At 39.7% G+C, this 19,707-nt stretch overlaps 1 protein-coding gene across 1 annotated transcript; it reads left to right on the top strand.

Annotated features, from left to right (window-relative positions):
* Window positions 1-875: 875 nt before the first annotated feature.
* Window positions 876-18,337, top strand: LOC308086426 (uncharacterized protein; the record flags this gene model as incomplete). Its single annotated transcript, XM_080429948.1, has 5 exons — window positions 876-1,119; window positions 3,502-3,933; window positions 9,578-9,964; window positions 11,659-12,060; window positions 17,694-18,337. Exons 1-5 carry the CDS (start codon window positions 936-938, stop codon window positions 18,335-18,337), a joined length of 2,049 nt encoding a protein of 682 aa, XP_080286074.1. The 5' UTR covers window positions 876-935.
* Window positions 18,338-19,707: the final 1,370 nt, after the last annotated feature.

Here is a 19,707-nt window from a genome sequence, read left to right as displayed (position 1 = left end):
TTAAACCATAGGAAACAAGCCCAAATAATCAGCTAAACTTTAGCAAAAAGCCCCTAAAACAGCAACCCGCAGGCCGCAACTACCAATATTTACAAGCAACTTTACGGGGAAATAACCCCAAAGTAGCTTATAATAAGCAGACATGGCAACCCTGTTCACGGTTCGTCGATGTCAGGTGCTGCTGCCACCTGCTGGTGGTGAACGTTAGCCAAAACATAGCAGATCTACAAGCCCACAACACGTTGAGACGTGTAGAAGATGAAGATCTGCTATTTTCAGTGTCCATCGTGGGTTTCTTTTTTTGCCAACTGCCAATGATCCCTAACAATGGTTCGGTTTCCATTTTGGGTCACAGACCCTGATAATAATAATAATAATAATGGATTAATAATGGCTTATTTTTTGTTTGTTTGTTTGTATCCCAGGGGGGGGGGCACCACGGCACATTTATCTGACATTTGGGATTTTGGGAACATAAGAGTGTGGATATCCTTGCAGACCAAATACAAGGCAAAAATATCCCTGCAGAGAGAGGCGATGACGTTAATGGCGTCACACTGTCACGTGCTTTGTGTGTCCAGGCAGTCAGGGAAGACTCGCCCCAAAACACGCTCGCCCCCAATCCATTAGGTTTAGGCATAGTTCTACTGAGGGTACGTTTACGGTTTTAAGGTTAGGTTTAGGTATAGTTTACCGAGGTTGCAATTAGGAATACGGTTAGGTTGTTTAGGCATAGTTTATTGAGGTTACGCTTACGCCTAGCTTTTAGGAATACCTGGTGGCGACCGTGCCGAGGTCGCCAGCTTTGCCCCGGGGCGAGCGTGTTTTGGGGCGAGCGTTCTGGTATTCAGAATACGTCGGTGTTATCAACGTGTTAGCTGCACGGTTAGCACATAGCTGGCTTTATTTGTTATCTGTCATACACATGATTAAACATGGCTTTACTACAAACACTAAAATCCTTTGTCAACGAGCGACTCTCCTTGGCCGCTGAGGAGATCTTAGTGGAGGTTGAAAGGATTCTAACAGAATATGAGGATCAAGCTTTCAGCTCCAAACAACAACAACAAAGCATCCTGGATGTGGTTTTAAAACCAGACACCAAATTCCACATAGCAGGTTGGTACCATCACTACAATGTAACTTATTATTATAACACCAGCAGCTCCATCCTCCTGTCTTCATTAGGCCTACGGTGTGTTTTGTAAACAATGAAGCGGGTTCACAGGTGTTACCAATGATACTAATGAAGGCTCTGTTCCATTCTGGTCGAACAGAGTCCGGGTGCTGATATCGTGCATGTTGGCTCACTGGAAACACTCTGCTACACAATGGGTCTCAAAATGTGGTCCAGGAACCCTCATGGTTCCTTGAGCGGGTTCCAAATGGCCTCTTACAGGTGTGTAACTCTGAGAGTGTACAAATGGAACCAAATGGACCCATGGTTCCATGTGTACACTCTCAGAGTTATGGGGGTCCTTGAAATTAAAAGGTTTGAGAACTGTGCTACACAGAATGAAACAGAGGTCCATTTTCCATTTTGCACAGCATCCACAGAATATGGATGCTGTGCATAGGCCTAGAGCCTATTGCTACAAAACTTGTGTAGCCAGTCATTTTGGGCATAAACAAGAATGTGAAGGGTACATTTAAGTCTGAGGATGATGTACCGTGCATGTTCAAATCATTTATACTTTACATTACTTTTTAGACTATTTCCCAAATTCTTAATCTTTTTACATTTCGGGGGAAAAAAATAGGCAATTTAACATTGGAGTGTCCACTCTTCCTTTGCTGTGTATATGAACGATTATGCATACTGTAGCCTAGCCCTGGTTCGGAGCGTTAGTGAGTTCCCTCTAACGCCCTGGAAGACCCCTCGCTCTGCGCTTGTACAAGGAATTCCACTGCCCTGCGAGTGCTCAAGAGTAGTGAAAATAAACAAAACCATTTCGCTACTCACCGAAGCAAAGGCTGTTTTGTGTTGTTGAAAGTCTATCCTCGGAACTGCGAAGCCTCTCAGCACCCCAGCTACTCTGTAAAATACACTTTTTGGACAGAAAATAAAATATGTCAGCGAGACGGAAATAAATTATATTTACTCCACAGTGCCCTCTACAGATTTTGGTTAATGGTAAGTTCAAATCCTCCAGATCTGTAGAGGGCACTGTGGAGTAAATAAAATGTATTTCCGTCTCGCTGACGTATTTTATTTTCTGCCCAAAAAGTGTATTTTACAGAGTAGGTGGGGTGCTGAGAGGCTTCCCAGGAACTCACTAACGCTCTGAACCAGGGCTAACTGTAGCCTATATATAACTGTGCACAGTGGGCCTCCCTACAAACATAGAACATGTGTCTAGCAGTAGTGGCTCAGAGCCTCTACCTGATGACCAAAAGCCTAATATGGACCTCATATGACCCCTTTCACACGTAGGGCTGTCACAATAACACATTTAAAGGTAGGGTAAGTGATATTTTTGGGTTAAAACAAAAAGTATTTTGTTAAAAGGTTAAAGCACTATATTCTAATAGTAATCATTGCTATAGAGTGTTTTTTCAGTAACAGATGTCTCCCTGTCTCTCGAGCTCTACCGGAAAATTTCCGGTAGGTGTCAAAATCTCAGCCAATCAGGAGAAAGTACCTGTTTTAAGCTTCATTTTTATAGTGTTCCAGTTCCAATTTTGCCTGCTCATTTCTTAGTGTCATCACTTCCAATTTCACTTCCAGTTTAATCTATATCCTGATTGAGTTCTCTATCCTGATTGGATAAAATTGGAAATGAAACTGAAACGAAAATGCATTTTCTGTTTTATAAAGAGCTGGAGAGGACAAGGAGACTCCTTTTACTGAACAAACACTCTATAGCAATGAGTACTATCACAATATAGAGCTATTTAACACTTATTTTAACCAAAGAAAATCACTTACCCTACCTTTTTAAGTTGACGATTAATTGTCACTCAAATAATTGCAAACATTGTGTGCTTGGCGTTGAACGTTGGAACAAATGAATACATGTTTCATTTCTGTTTGCCATTTAGGCTTCGTAATAAAACATTCCACAGGGCAGATATGACAAACAACTTAAATACACAAATAAATTATTGACATATAAAATAAATTTACATTATTAAAAAACAGAAATAGCTGATTTACAAGCTTACAACGCGTCACAAAGTGACGCGTTGTAAGCTTGTAGATCTGCTATTTCTGCTTTTTTTTTTGAATACTCGGAAATGTGTGAAACTGTTTCAACGTGGAAACGATCATGACGATTATGCACAAATAATTGCGACTATCTCAAATAATTGCAATTAGACGATGATGTAATAATTGTGACAGGCCTAATTCACAAGTGCTGTTTGACAAAATGGCATGTTTTTTTAACTGATTCAAATGTGATATAAGAATGGATTTTATACGATCAGATGGTACTTGTAGTTGCTCTCTGGTAACGTTATCTCCTCTTCTTTTTTCCCCACTTCTTATTGTGCTTAAAGCTGTTTTGCCTGAACAGCAGGAGAGGAGTAGCCGTCCCAGTCTGATCCAGGAGGAAGCAGAGTGTTCACCGGTTAAAGAGGAACAGGAGGAACCAGAGTGTTCACCGGTTAAAGAGGAACAGGAGGAGCTTCTAATATCAGAGGAGGCTGATGGGTCGACAGGGACACTGACATTACTAGCAGTTAAACGTGAAGAAGATGTCGATGAAAACGTAAAGACAGAGCATCTAGCCAGCGCCTCAAATGAACACATGAAAACACAAGCTGATGCAGAGGACTGTGGAACGTCACAAACAAGTCGTGGTGTCCAGCTCCTCTCCTCACACTGCTCTGAATCTCCCATGGAAGACGGCGATGACAGGGAGGAGACCAAGGAAGCTCGTTCAACACTGACATTACGTGATAGGAAGGCAAGGGGCGACTCTGTTTCAGGTAAAAAGAACAATCACTTTATCTGTACTAATCGAAAATAGTGGTGATCTTTATTGTCAAAAATGCATATACTGTACAGTTGGTGCCTACTCAGATTGTCGTTTTTCCTTTGCCAATTCACGCGTGTCCTGCGTGACTTGTGTGATTTCCACTCTGTGCCACTAGGGGCAGCAGCGGTCTACTGCCTTATTGCTCTTTGCACACACAGACAGCAAGAATATTTTAGTTACTATTTACTGTATCCTCTCCAAACTGTACAGTTTTTAGTTTAGTTTAGTGTATAGCACATTGTTATAACAAATATAGAAACAACACATGACGAGGCACAACAGCAGCTGTGAGCGGCTTTCATCATAAAGTTTAAATATAAAAACATCGAAATTAAACTTAATAGCTTTAGCTCAGCATCAGATAGTCTCAGTTATCTTGGCATATGCTTGATCGGATCACCTGTGTGGGGTTTATCCACAGATATATATTGTGAAAATAGCAGATCTGGTCCCGACCAGAAAAAATATAAATAAATATGTATTATTATTATCATTATTATAAATATTAGTTGAACAAAAGACTAAAGAACACTCGGTGATCAATCACCACGGGACGATCATTTCATACTTTTACTTAAGTAGCCTACAAAAAAGACATCGCCGTTGCCATGTAAAAATGACAAGTTGCTTTGGGCTTCTTTGTGTCTGTGCGCTTTGCTCAGGTCATAAACGCTCTTCTTGTACTATCTGTGCTTTTTGCGAACTGTTAATAGAGTATTCAATCAAACAATCTGTGTGTGCACTTATGCCGTGTGTCTCTTTCTTTGAGCGGGGGGGGGGGGGTTCTATCAAGGCAGGCTATTTGTTCAGATGCAATTTCAGCACGGCTATTAAATAGGCAAAATAGCCGATCTACAAGCTCACAACTACTTTAAGTACATTTTGATACCAATACTTTTGTACTATTACTCAAGTAATTGTTTAATTCTGGACTTTTATTTGTAACAGCGTAGGCTACTTCTACATTATTATTCAACGTTTGAATTGGTGGACTCATTATGCTCAAACTCCAATTTAAAAAGTTTCCAAATGTATGAACATCTTTAGTTTCCAAATATATATATATATATATATATATATATATATATATATAGTTAAGAGCCTATTATTATTATTATTATTATTATATATAATTACATAATAATAGTAATCATTTTCTATCCACTACATCGGAGGACTGAATGGAGATATGGACCCATCCACTCCCATGCTGCTGCCCAAGCGCCAGAAGGCTGCCCAGACAGGTGAACCTGGAATCGGTCTTTCGATGCCAAAGAGAGAGAGAGCTGCCCAGGTGGTCGAGCCTGGACCATCCACGCTGACGCTCAAGCGCCGAGCTACCCCTACCCCGACGGGTGAACCTGAAATATTTCTGTCGATGCCAAAGAGAGAGAGAGCTGCCCAGCTTCCCACCGGACCTCCCAAGACTGAACAATTCCTTCGGCTGGGCAATCAATGTCCAGACATCGACATTAGAGAATTCACAGAAAGTGACATTTTGTGCATCGCTAGAAAAGCCCATAACAATGCTGGCACCTTTGGCAAACTAATATTTCAGTATGCCGTGTCTGGACAGACATATGGGAGATGGACCGGGACGGTAAACTGGGATGGCTCCAGGGAGAAAATGGAACTTCCACAGAACCTAAAGAAGTTCATTCTTAGGGAGGTTGCGAGGGAATTTCCCGGCGTCCAGAAAGCAAATATAAAGGAAGTTATTAATAAGGTTAATGAGTACCTCCGTACAGAGAGAACAAAGCAATTACTTCCGCTTGACAATCAATGTCCAGACATCGACATTAGAGAATTCACAGAAAGTGACATTTTGTGCATTGCTAGAAAATCCCATAACAATGCTGGCACCTTTGGCAAACTAATATTTACGTATGCTGTGTCTGTACAGACATATAGGAGATGGACCGGGACGGTAAACTGGGATGGCTCCAGGGAGAAAATGGAACTTCCACAGAACCTAAAGAAGTTCATTCTTAGGGAGGTTAGGAAGAAATTTCCTGGTGTCCAGGATGCAAATATAAAGAAAGTTATTGATAAGGTTAATGAGTACCTCCGTACAGAGAGAACAAAGCACAGCAAGAGAACCTATAAAATTATTTGATACTGTTTTTTATGATATCCATCATGTCCCTTTTGTTATGTACAGTACATTAGATGCTAAAGATACTGTTGCATCTTTTTTTTAATTTTATTTTTTTATTGTGGGCTTGAACAGGTAAATTAAATGCATACTTTTTTTTAATGTAGGGAGGATTTTATTAGACAAATAAATGTAAACATTTATAATACTTTGAGGTCTAAAAGGTCCGTCCAAAACAGTCCTTGCTGTCTTGTTTCCATTGAGGTGATCATGTTGATTTTGTTGATATTTTCTTTCTGTGAAATTTGTGTTTTCAAAAAATAAATAATTTAATTATTATTATAATTCATTATATTTGTATATTTTATATATATATATATGTGTGTGTGTGTAGTGAAAATAGTCGATCTACAAGCTCACAAAGTGTTTTTTTCATTATTATTTTAATTCATTATATTTGTGAATTTTATATATATATATATATATATATATATATATATATATATATATATGTGTGTGTGTGTGTGTGTGTGTGTGTGTGTGTGTGTGTGTGTGTGTGTGTGTGTGTGTGTGTGTGTGTGTGTGTGTGTGTGTGTGTGTGTGTGTGTGTGTGTGTGTGTGTGTGTGTGTGTGTGTGTGTGTGTGTGTGTGTGTGTGTGTATGTATATGTATATGTGTATATATGTGTGTGTGTAGTGAAAATAGCCGATCTACAAGCTCACAAAGTAAAATAAAATGATATAACTACACTGGACAACATACTGCATAGTGACCATTGGAATGGACCAGTAGTCTACTCTACTGGAAGCGGAGTCTCTCTCTCTCTCTCTCTCTCTATAGGTAATTTTGGAAATTATTTGAAACATTTTAACAACACAAATCTTGTATGGGGTCCCTAGCTGGGACAATCGTTACAGATGGGGGGTCTGCCATGACATGTGGACAAATGCATATTATTTTACAAATGTTTTAGAACCACTGGTTATTAAATCATAGGAAACAAGCCTAAATAAGCAACTACACTTTAGAAAAAAAGCCCCCAAAACAGCAACCCGCAACAACCAATATTTACAAACAACTTTACAGAAAATAATCCCAAAGTAGCTTATAATAAGCGGACATGGCAAGCCTGTTCGATGTCAGGTCAAAGCTGTCGAGATGTAATCGTTGAGGTGCTGCTGCCACCTGCTGGTGGTGAACGTTAGTCAAAAATAGCAGATCACACACGTTGAGACCTTATTTTTAACTCTAGGCTATGGTTGAGACTTGTAGAAGATCTGCTATTTTCAGTGTCCATCGTGGGGTTTCTTTGTGTGCCAGTGATCCCTAACAAATGATTCGGTTTCCATTCCAAACGTTTTATTTTACCCAATAATAATAATGAATTAATAATTAATAATAATTTATTTTTTAAGTTAGTTTGTATCGGGGGGGGGGGGGCACCACGGCACATTTATCTGACATTTGGGAACCTAAGAGTGTGGATATTCTTGCAGACCAAATACAAGGCAAAAATGTCCCCGCAGAGAGAGGCGATGACGTTAATGGCGTCACACTGTCACGCATGCTTTGTGTCCAGGCTGTCAGGGAAGACTCGCCCCAAAACACGCTCGCTAGTTTTACTGAGGTTAAAGGGGTAGTTCACCCCCAAAATAACTTTTTTTCTATTGATTACTCACCCCATGGAGCCTTGAATTCATAGATATTTTTTAGTTTTTGTCACATTCCTAAGCCAATAATTTGATTATAATAAATTTGTCCCCATTGATTCCGGTAGGAGACACATTTGTGTCTCCTACCGGAATCAATGGGGACAAATTTATTATAATCAAATAATAAAGGAAGGAATGCGACAAAAACCAAAAAATATCCATGAATTCAAGGCTCCATGGGGTGAGTAATCAATAGAAAAAAAGTAATTTTGGGGGTGAACTACCCCTTTAAGTTTAGTTTTTTAAGGTTAGATTTAGGCATGTTTTACTGAGGTTAAGCTTTAGGTTAGGTTTAGGTATAGTTTACCGAGGTTACAATTAGGAATAAGGTTAGGTTGTTCAGGCATAGTTTATTGAGGTTACGCTTAGCTTTAGCAGGAATACCTGGTGGCAACCGTGCCCGAGGTCGCCAGCTTTGCCCCGGGGCGACCGTGTTTTGGGGCGAGCGTTCTGGTATAAGAATACGTCGGTGTTATCAACGTGTTAGCTGCACGGTTAGCACATAGCTGGCTTTATTTGTTATCTGTCATACACATGATTAATCATGGCTTTACTACAAACACTAAAGTCTTTTGTCAACGAGCGACTCTCTACAGCCGCTGAAGAGATCTTAGTGGAGGTTGAAAGGATTCTAACAGAATATGAGGATCAAGCTTTCAGCTCCAAACAACAACAACAAAGCATCCTGGATGTGGTTTTAAAACCAGACACCAAATTCCACATAGCAGGTTGGTACCATACACTACAATGTAACTTATTATTATGACACCAGCAGCTCCGTCCTCCTGTCTTCATTACGGTGTGTTTTGTAAACAATGAAGTGGCTGTGTCGATTAAAATGTAACAGCCAGGAAGAGTGGGCACCAAAGTAGAGTGGGCACCAAGGAAGAGTTGGGCACCTCAATGTTAAATGAGCTATTCTTTCCAAAATGTCAAACAAATATATTTGGAAAGTGGTCTTAAGTAATGTAAAGTGTACATGATTAGAACATGCTGGAACACTTAAGGCCAAACATTTCTACAATTGCTACAAAACCTGTATAGACAGTCATTTTGGGCATAAACAAGAATTTGAAGGGTACATTTAAGTCTGAATCCAGGGCTGGCGTGCCCATTTGGCAGTTTTTTTTCCAGGCTCCAGGCGGTGCTGTGGCAGAAAACGGTGGCGCAGCGCTGTCAGACATAGGATAGGCTCCAGTCCTCTGTATTACTTTCTGTTTAAAGAGACTAGAGGTGCTCTTATTATGAAATGGGGGCCATCATTGTAGAGACTTATATTGGTACTACTAAATGTATAAAACAATCTGCATTGTGCCTCTTATGTTTGTTTTTTCTCCCTCCCCTCCCTTAGTTTTTTTCTGTCTAGTTTTTTTTTTGGGTTCTAGATTGAGGGCAGCACTGTCGATTGCTGTGCACATGATAAAGCTGAAAAATGAAGTCATTAAAAAAAAAAGAAATCAGCAATTTAACATTGAAGTGTCCACTCTTACTTTGCTGTGTATGTGACCGATATGTAATGCATACTGTAGCCTACATATAAGTGTGCACAGTGGGCCTCCCTACAAAAAATAGAACATGTGTGTCGCAGTAGTGTCTCAGAGCCTCTACCTGATGACCAAAAGCCTAATGTTGACCTTATATGACCCCTTTCACAAGTGCTGTTTGACAAAATGGCATGTTTTTTTAACTGATTCAAATATGATATAAGAATAGATCTTGTATCTTGTAGTTGCTCTCTGGTAACGTTATCTCCTTTCCTTTTTTTCCACTTCTTATTGTGTTTAAAGCTGTTTCGCCTGAACAGCAGGAGAGGAGTCCCAGTCTGATCCAGGAGGAACCAGAGTGTTCACCGGTTAAAGAGGAACAGGAGGAGCTTCTAATACCAGAGGAGGCTGATGGGTTCACAGTGACACTGACATTACTAGCAGTGAAACGTGAAGATGATGATGAAAACGTAGAGACAGAGCCTCTAGCCAGCATCTCAAATGAACACATGAAAACACAAGCTGATGTAGAGGACTGTGGAACGTCACAAACAAGTCGTGGTGTCCAGCTCCTCTCCTCACACTGTTCTGAATCTCCCATGGAAGACGGCGATGACAGGGAGGAGACCAAGGAAGCTCGTTCAACACTGACATTACGTGATAGGAAGGCAAGGGGCGACTCTGTTTCAGGTAAGAAGAACAATCACTTTATCAGTACTAGTCGAAGTGGTGATCTTTATTGTCAAAAATGCATATACGTACGTGAACATATATTTGTACATGTCTGTACAAGGGATTATCTATCTATCTATATATATATAGATACCGTATGTACGTTAAAATGACCTCAAACACGTTTTACAAGGTGAAATACCCCTTTAATGCACTAACACTTATTAACACATTGTATTGCCATTGATGCAATTTAGCTTTTTTTTACCCTTTTGAAGCATACAATATATATACCAATCAATTTGCCCAACCGAGCCAAAACGAGCGCTCCCTCTGCACATCTCAACCAGTCACGTATCTTATCTACATACAGCCTGACCAATGCCAGATTTTCTGGGTGTAAAATCAATATCTTGAAATACATTTGAAAAACATTTAAGAATACAAATAGATAAAAATAAATAAATGACCAATGTTTGTGCCAACTTTGAAAATGACCAAATCAGAATAAAACTACACAAATGGATGAAAAAGCTGATCAATCAAAATCAATGGACAAGACAGTAAAAATGTAGATAAGTTCACTTATCTACATTTTGTAAGGATGGAGGTGGTATGAAGGACCCAACGAACAGACTCTCAAAAGGGTACATTCATCAGATGTATAAAAGACCTACAGTTTCAACTTTACCTCAAGAACAATTGTTTTAAGACGCTTGTGGTGCCAGTATTGCTATAATGGATGTGAAACATGCTAAATGAACATGGGAGACAACTAGGCAATTGACGTGTTACATAATGGGTGCCTACGAAGAATACTTACTACTATATATAGACAAGATCACATCAATATTGAAGAGCTGCTGGTATAGAATGAGCCGAGATGAAGCCGCAGAGTGAGGAAGTGAAACTGTATGGATGGAAGATGATTGGACACATACTAAGGCAGGGCCAAAACAACGACTGCAACGTAGCAAGGATTTGGGTGCCAGAAGGACAAAGAAGAAAAGGAAAACGGTTGAAAAAAAAAAAATGAAGCGGGATAGAAGTCATGGTCTGAAGTGAGGACAACAGCAGCTGACCGGAAAAGTGGAAGCGCTCTGTGAAAACTTTATTTGCCATGAGGCACAAAGTGGATGGGTTAAAAAAAGGTGTGTCTACAGTACGTATTTTTGGTACCGATATATTTAGCAATTAAATTCTGATAACAGATATATCTGTTGAAAAATAAATACATAAATGTATGTATATATTCTGCATTTTTACCGACACACACGTCTTTTTTTTTTTTAATGTAAACATAAACATGTGTTTCGCAATGATCCCTCAAAAGCTGTCATGGGATATCTTACTTTTGAACTAATTTTTATTAAACTAACATCAGTGCACTGAACAGTAAATACTTAAAGGTTCAGGACACCCCCCCCATAATTCAGTTATGAAAAGAAACAGGAATTGTGGGTAGTGGTCAGCCGTGTGAGTGACAGGGAGTTGAATGTGTAGTGGACTAGTTTTTATATTAAAGATTTTATCAGTCTACATAAGTTTAAGCATTTATCTTGATATATGAAATGTCATACAAGACCTGATATGGTGGACACTTTGACCAAAATAAGGACCTAATATGGACCCCTGCATGAAAAGCTACAACTTATAGGCAGAAATGTGTAATTTAAATGAATGGTTTTCTCTCTTTTACATTTTGCCTATAGACTCACTGCACCTTCCTTTGTGTAAAGAGGAGGTATCCCCTGAACGGCAGGAGAGGAACCCCAGTCTTGTCCAGGAGGAACCAGAGCCTCTACAGATTAAAGAGGAACAGTGGGGGCTACTTCAAAGACCAGAGGAAGCTGATGGGCCAATATTGACATTAATAGCAGTGAAAAGTGAAGATGGTGATGCAAACGGAGAGACAGAGCCTCTATCCAGCACCTTAACTGAACACATGGAAACACAAGCTGATGTACAGGACTTTGGAGCATCACAATCAACTTGTGTCCTGCTCCTATCTTCACTCTGTTCTGAATTTCACACTGAAGACGGTGATGAGTGGGAGGAGACCAGAAAAGATTTAAAGCCACATAAATCACACAAGACTCAAAATGTGTCCTCGAGTAACAAGCTGTCCCAAAACCCGGAATCATCAAAACTGACCTTATCCACAAGGAGTTGCAAATGGGTTAATCCAAAGGGAAAGTTGAACAGGCATGAGAAGACGACTAATGCAGGGGGAACACCCTTTAGTTGTAAAGTTTGCCACAAAGACTTAAGTCTAAATTGCCACCTGAAGAGACACATGGTAACGCCTACACAACCCTATAGTTGTATAATGTGTTGCAAAAGCTACGATCGAAAATCACAGCTGAAGATACACATGCAAACTCATTCGGGGGAAAAACCCTTTAGTTGTACAGTTTGTGGCAAATGCTTTGGGCAAAACTGTGATCTGAATAAACACAAAAGGATTCATACAGGGGAAAAACCATTTAGTTGTACAGTGTGTGGCAAATGTTTTGGTGTAAAATCTGTTCTGAAGAGACATATGGGGATTCACAGAGGAGAAACTTGTTAACACCTTTTTTTTCAAAGAACCAATCTGATTTTGCACATGTCATACAAAACAGATTTATGATCATTTGTTCTAATCAAAAATGACATTGACAAAGCATGGATACTAGAGCAGAGGAATGATGCAGTATTGCAGTGTCAACACATTAAATACACACAATTTCTTGGTTTCTGTTAATCATTATTTGTAAACAGTGCTGAGACATACAATGACCCTGATGGGCTATCAAATAGGGATGTTAATCTTTGATCAGTAACTTAAAAATGGTAACCGGTTAATACTGACCGTTAGTGGCTGGAGGTGGCCACAGCATTGTTCCATCCATCCATCTTCAACCGCTTATCCGGAGTCGGGTCGCGGGGGCAACAGTTCCAGCAGAGAGCTCCAGACCTTCCTCTCCTGAGCAACATTAGCAACTTCCTCCTGGGGGATCCCGAGGCGTTCCCAGGCCAGTGTGGAGATGTAATCCGCCCATCTGGTCCTTGGTCTGCCCCGGGGTCTCCTCCCAGTGGGACGTGCAGCGAGGACCTCCCTAGGGAGACGCTCGGGAGGCATCCGTACTAGATGCCCGAACCACCTAAGCTGGCTCCTTTCCAAGCGAAGGAGCAGCGACTCTACTCCGAGTCTCTCCCGGGTGACCGAACTTCTCACCCTATCTCTAAGGGAGATGCCAGCCACCCGTCTGAGAAAACTCATTTCGGCCGCTTGTACCGCGGGTACAAGCGGCCACAGCATTGTTGTTTTGGTTAATTCATACTGTAGTTATTGGTTAAGTTGGGCCGTATGGTTCCCTGTCATTCTGTGTTAATGGAAACTACCTTTTATGCTTTACTTATTTTCATTCTTTATGAATAAAATCACCACATTTATGTTCAAACTCTGTGTGTTTCCCCTTTATTTGTTGTGGCCCTAGAGACAGGCCATTACAAAACTGTCTTTTTACAGAATGATGCTGTGTTTTGCAGTAAATGTATTATCTGAATCAATATTTTAGCTTTTCTTTGATAAAAAAACACATAGTTTGATGACTGAGGCAATTGTGTAATACGTGCAAACGTGACAACATGTGAGAAAGGCAGATGTAACAGCAAAACTCTTTGTTTGAGTATGTTTGAAAATTCCTAACGTACAACACGTAAAGTGTTGATGGTCTTCATAATATACCTGCAGAATAATATGTCATTAAGGGTGAGTAATTAACAGATATTGTCCATTCTAATAGTATGTTTTATTCTTAATCGTTAATTGTTATTTCACCGGTAATGAGTATTGGCAATCTTTTCAATTGTATCTGTTTTTTTGTTGCTATTAATTGTTATGCATTCTATACCTTCTTTTATCCAAAGCGCTTTACAAGGTGCATTAATTACTAAACCAACGGTGGGCAAACATGCAAGTTAAAACCTGCTTGTTGGGAGCAATTAAGGGTTGCTTACTTTAACAAAACATCAGGTGAAACTGGGGCAGGGGCACCCGCTTGAACCAGATTTTTTTTAAGTGAAATATCTCTTTACATAGTCATTTAATTTAAGCCATTATCACAAACTGTAAGGATTCCTTCTGTATGAGCCATGTCTCTTAAGGCATGTATTTAAGCAATATTACACGAGAGGGTGTGCTTTACCGTCATTATTAGCACGCCTGTGATGCGGTCAGGAACGAGGCGAAGCCGAGTTCCGCCGCGATCACAGAAGTAGTCAAAATTAACAACATAGTCAATTTTGCGTAGCTGTTTGTTCTCCGGTGGCGGCGGTGGGTACTGTCTGTTTGTTTTCCTATCGTGGGACAGCGTGACGTCACAGCACAGCTGTGCCATATATGGTCTAAGCAGGTGCGGACTGCAGTGCGGAGTGATTTATTAATGTGATTAGGCCCGTGCTATGATGCTGGTTTGAAGCACGGCTAGAAAGCTATTTCAACCAATCAGATTGCTTGGTCGGAACTACCTGTTGTATAATCAGTGTTAACCAATGGTGTTGCCATAGCCTATTTTCTCCTTTTGGTTAAAACGTTTGCTACATTATGTGCAATTCAAAAAATTGTACCTAGTGTTTTTCCTCCTAGCTGAAGATTGTGTTGATGATTTGAGGCAGCTTGTTGCTCAAAGACAATGTTTGTCCTTCCACATTTTGTGTCTTGTGTGATTTCATTGTGTTTAAAGCTGACTGATCTTGGCTGGTCACTCCAAACCACTCCAAACTTGTTTTGGTGTCAGATTCAGCATCGTGTGAAGAGAAGAGCTGGACATCGCTAGTTAGTTGTGATACTCCACAGTCCTCTATAATAAAAATAATATATGCGTTTAATACTTTATGATGCATGCTTCATTTCTAAACCATAATCTACATGCCTCAAAGGACATTTGTTTTCAGCTGCAACCATTCTAGTGGAACACTAGAACACTTTTTTATTTAAGTTTTGCACTGTAATGCTTGAAAGGTGTTTTTGTACAACTGTTTATCACAATACATGCTCAGCTCATTTATTCAACTTCCTCAGTACTTGATTTAATAATAATAATAACTTTATTTGTATAGCACCTTAATACAAAAATGTAGCCCAACACTCTCAAGTCATTGCATAAACAAGCATTAACACAAATCCACCTCACATGTCGCAACTATTAGACAATTTACTACTTAACCTATTCCACGAGGGAGAAGTTCAACTTCTAAAGTTACATAACAGTAGCATATGAACACATATGATACTGATAAATTAAATAGATTTGCTGATATTGCACAGCGTATCAAACGTTGAGACGCCATGATGAGCTAACCATATTCTATTTGAATGGCTCCCAGTTGAACAGTATCTAATCTATCAAGATTAGATACTTTTGATATATTTTAAGTTTATAAAATGGATTTTATGGGTGGCAACTTTTAAGGGAGTCACTTTCAAGTAAGATATCATTCTGTCTAGAATGATATTTAGTTTGTATGTTACTGATGGGACAAGGTGAGGTAGTCAGATGTTTAATTGTTAAGTAAAGAATAATTGTATACTTGTATTTCATCAAATCACCCAGGAATATTCCCATGGCAAATAGATGTGTGAAAAATACACACATCTATTTGCATGCACAGCCATTTCATCAGTGTTTGACTCAAGTTACTCTGATTCATTGTTGGGTGGGCGTGACACCTTATCATTGATTGGTCTATAGCTTTGCTATTCAGATGTAATTCAGTCAGACAATCAGCACATAAAGGTGATGACTCATTGTCATTGTTTTGTCTGCATGTAATGATGGTGGCTCATTTGCAATTGCTTGGTCTATAGTTTTACCATTGAGTTTCACAGAATGATGGGTCATCATCGTTATAGTCCTATTGGTTGCAGTACCAGACATTACAATAATGTCCCCATACACATGGCATGGCAAACAAGTGGTTATTTTAACCTTGTAATAACTCTCCGTAAATCAAACCTCAATTGAAATTAACTGTGTACTTGCTTGAGCCCATGTAGTCTACTCAAGGTCATATACAGGTAGCTGTCATAGACACCAAAAGGCATGTAGAATTGCTTTTCACAACCTCCACATAACCCACTCCCGATATTTAATCAACTAAAGAAAATGATCAAATCAACAATTGGATAATTGACTACTTCACCTAGTCAAGAGGAAATGTTCAGCGTTTAGAGATTTTGGGGTTAATTTGATCTATGGATATGAAATGATAGATCGGTGAAAATATCAGATCTAAAAACTAACAACTTGTGTGAGCTTTTAGATCTGCTATTTCCCTACTTTTGCATAATTTAAATGTGGATATACAAGGTTCCTGCCGACATCATTACACATGTATGAGAACATTTCTCATCACATTATGTGAGATAATAACCCTGGGACAAATTTTCCAGGCTTTATGGCTTTATTTTAAAAGGTTTCTGTGTACCATGAAATGTACTTTGTACTTACATGGGCTTCAAGATGAGATACGTTTGATATATTTTAAGTTTATAAAAGGGATTTTAAAGTAAGATATCATTCTGTCTAGTGTGTTGGTTAGTTTGTATGTTACTGTTGTTCTGTATTGTTTTAATCAATTATATATATAGCTTTTACTAGCATTAGACATGGGACAAGGTGAGGTAGTCAGATGTTTAATTGTTAAGTAAGGAATAATTGTATACTTGATTTGAGTAGAGGGGGCATTAACATTTAGATTTGCAGTGATCTGAAGTGTTTGTGGGGGCAGTTAAACAACTGTTGTCCAGGTTCTGTCTATTGTTCTACCTCCCCCCACACACACACACTCTGATTGGTCCACCCACACACACACTCTCTGATTGGCCCATCAGACATACCCTCTGTGAGTATTTAGCAGGGCTGTGTTGTGTAGTGATAGTTAGTGCAGCAGAGGATAACACAGGGAGAGGAACGTTTTCATTTTCTGCTGTACTTGGTGTTATTAGAATTTTTACTAATAGTGATTTTAAAGGCTAAGTTAGGGTAGCCTACCGTCAAACAACACTTGTGTGGTTTCCAGCTTCATCTATTAGCTACAAGACATAGAGAGCTAGCTTTGAAATATGGATTTACTACAAACACTGGGGTCCTTCTTAATCGAGCAAACCCATAAGCCACTATCTACCGCTGCTGCTGAAGAGATATTTGGCATCGCTAGAATAATCACAGCAGAGTACGAGGACGAAGCTTTGCGCTACAAGCAGGAAATAGACCGGCAACGCAGACTACTGGATATGGTTTTGAAACCAAACGTCAAATTGCACAGAGCAGGTTGGTAAATGTACTATGATTTGAGGATACAATCAAATAGTTAAGAAGTTGAATGCTTATATAGTATCGTGATGCAGATGTACAAAAGCTGCAAAGGATTGCTACATTACAGTTAAAAACTGAGTTTTGATGTGTTACTGGTAAACCACAATCGATGCATCTGATAATAATAATAATAATAATAATGGATTTTATTTATAACGCACTTTACATTTACAAGAAATCTCAAAGTGCTTACAGAAGGCAAAACATGTACAAATGTACATTGAGAAACAATTAAAGGGTGTTTTTAAATGGTATACAAAATTGAGAGACGTCAAATTGTAATGCCATTGATAACGATACCAAAATGAGGATGTGGAACCACTGCATGAAAAAATAATAGATGTAGCATGTAATAACTTTCTCTCATGTTATCTTTTGTCCAGACTCTCATCATGTGTGTGAAAGGGAGGTTTCCTTTGAACCTCTATCCACTCCCATGCTGCTGCCCAAGCACCAGAAGGCTGCCCAGACAGGTGAAACTGGAATCAGTCTTTCAATGCCAAAGAGAGAGAGAGCTGCCCAGGTGGTCGAGCCTGGACCATCCACACTGACACTCAAGCGCCGAGCTACCCCTACCCCGACGGGTGAACCTGGAATCGGTCTTTCGATGCCAAAGAGAGAGAGAGCGGCCCAGCTCCCCGCCGGACCTCCCAAGACGTCGCCTCGCGAGCCTGAACAATTCCTTCGGTTACCGTTGGACAATCAATGTCCAGACATCGACATTATAGAATTCACAGAAAGTGACATTTTGTGCATCACTACAAGAGCCCATAACAATGCTGGCTCCTTTGGCAAACTAATATTTCAGTATGCCGTGTCTGTACAGACATATAGGAGATGGACCGGGACGGTAAACTGGGGTGGCTCCAGGGAGAAAATGGAACTTCCACAGAACCTAAAGGAGTTCATTCTTAGGGAGGTTGAGAGGGAATTTCCCGGCGCCCAGAAAGCAAATATAAAGAAAGTTATTGATAAGGTTAATGAGTACCTCCGTACAGAGAGAACAAAGCACGGCAGGAGAACCTAAATGATTTGATATTTGAAATTAAATGCATACTTTTTTAATGTAGTTGCTTGTGTTGGAGGATTTTATTAGACAAATAAATGTAAACAGCACAATTACATTTATAATACTTTTAGGTCTAAAAGGTCCGTCCAAAAAAGTCCTTGCGGTCTTGTTTCCATTGAGGTGATCATGTTTTGTTGACAATGTTGATTTTTTTTTCTGTGAAATTTGTGTTTCAAAAATAAAAGTTTCAATTGCCCAATGTGTTTTTTCATTATTATAAGTATGCAAATGAGCCATGCGGTCTTAGAACGTAAACACAAGCACACGCTAGCTGCCTCTACAGAGAAGTTACAGGCTGAAAACCTTGTGAAAACTTGCGAAATGGGAAAATAGCCGATCCGCACGCTCTTCGGCTGCAAGCTTTTGGGTGTAGGGAAATATTTCCCTCTTCTCCCCCCCAGGGCAGGTTACAGTAGCCTATTCACACCTGGTTTAGGTGGCCGGTGGAGATGTGTCATTGTTACAGTTTGGGGGTAATGCGATCATTTGCATCCTTTGCGTCACTATGTCAACTCGAATGCTACTGAACAGGGATAAATTAAAGTAGTGAAAATAGCCTACAAGCTCACAAAGTGTTGCATCATGATGCTTTGCGAGCTTGTAGATCTGCAATTTATTTGTGCCTTTGTTCTTTGTATATGCTCTGTCATTTTTTCCTGACTGGGATTTGGGAATGGCTGCTCTAGCAGCTCTTTAAAATGCTTTTAAAAACTACCCCCTCTAACCACTGACTGTAGCCTTATAGCTTTCCTATGTTTACAGTTATGCAAGTTTGAGTGATGAACACTCTAAGTACAGTGTGTGTTATATTCGTGCTATAATGAGCAAGCTAGAAAACTATATAGATAATATGTTTGAACAGGCATGAGTTGTTGTTGTCTGATATGTGCAGAGCACTGAATATACCCTTTACTGTTTAATATTTTGAAATAATATTACTCCTAAATTAAAGGAGAATACCGGACAAATTAAGTGTTGTCTTTGATGTCTCGTTACTCACCTACCGACGTGAAAAGTGGCGTTCTTTTTTTCCATAGATTCCCCTGTCGTCATTTTTTAAACCCCCTCCGTTGTCATAATGGGAGCGCGTGGGTTAGGGATCCACAATGACTAGCAGTAGAGAAAAAACAACTTTGCATCGGTTATAATAGACGAATCTCCCTAACCGACGCGCTCCCATTATGACAACGGAGGGGGTTTAAAAAATGACGACAGGGGAATCTATGGAAAAAAAGAACGCCACTTTTCACGTCGGTAGGTGAGTAACGAGACATCAAAGACAACACTTAATTTGTCCGGTATTCTCCTTTAAAGGTTAAAAAAAAAAC

This window comes from Gymnoscopelus braueri, assembly GCF_963280865.1.
Source record: "Gymnoscopelus braueri genome assembly, chromosome: 6".
Taxonomy (NCBI): Eukaryota; Metazoa; Chordata; class Actinopteri; order Myctophiformes; family Myctophidae; genus Gymnoscopelus; species Gymnoscopelus braueri.
This window is presented reverse-complemented; position numbering and strand designations above follow the sequence as displayed.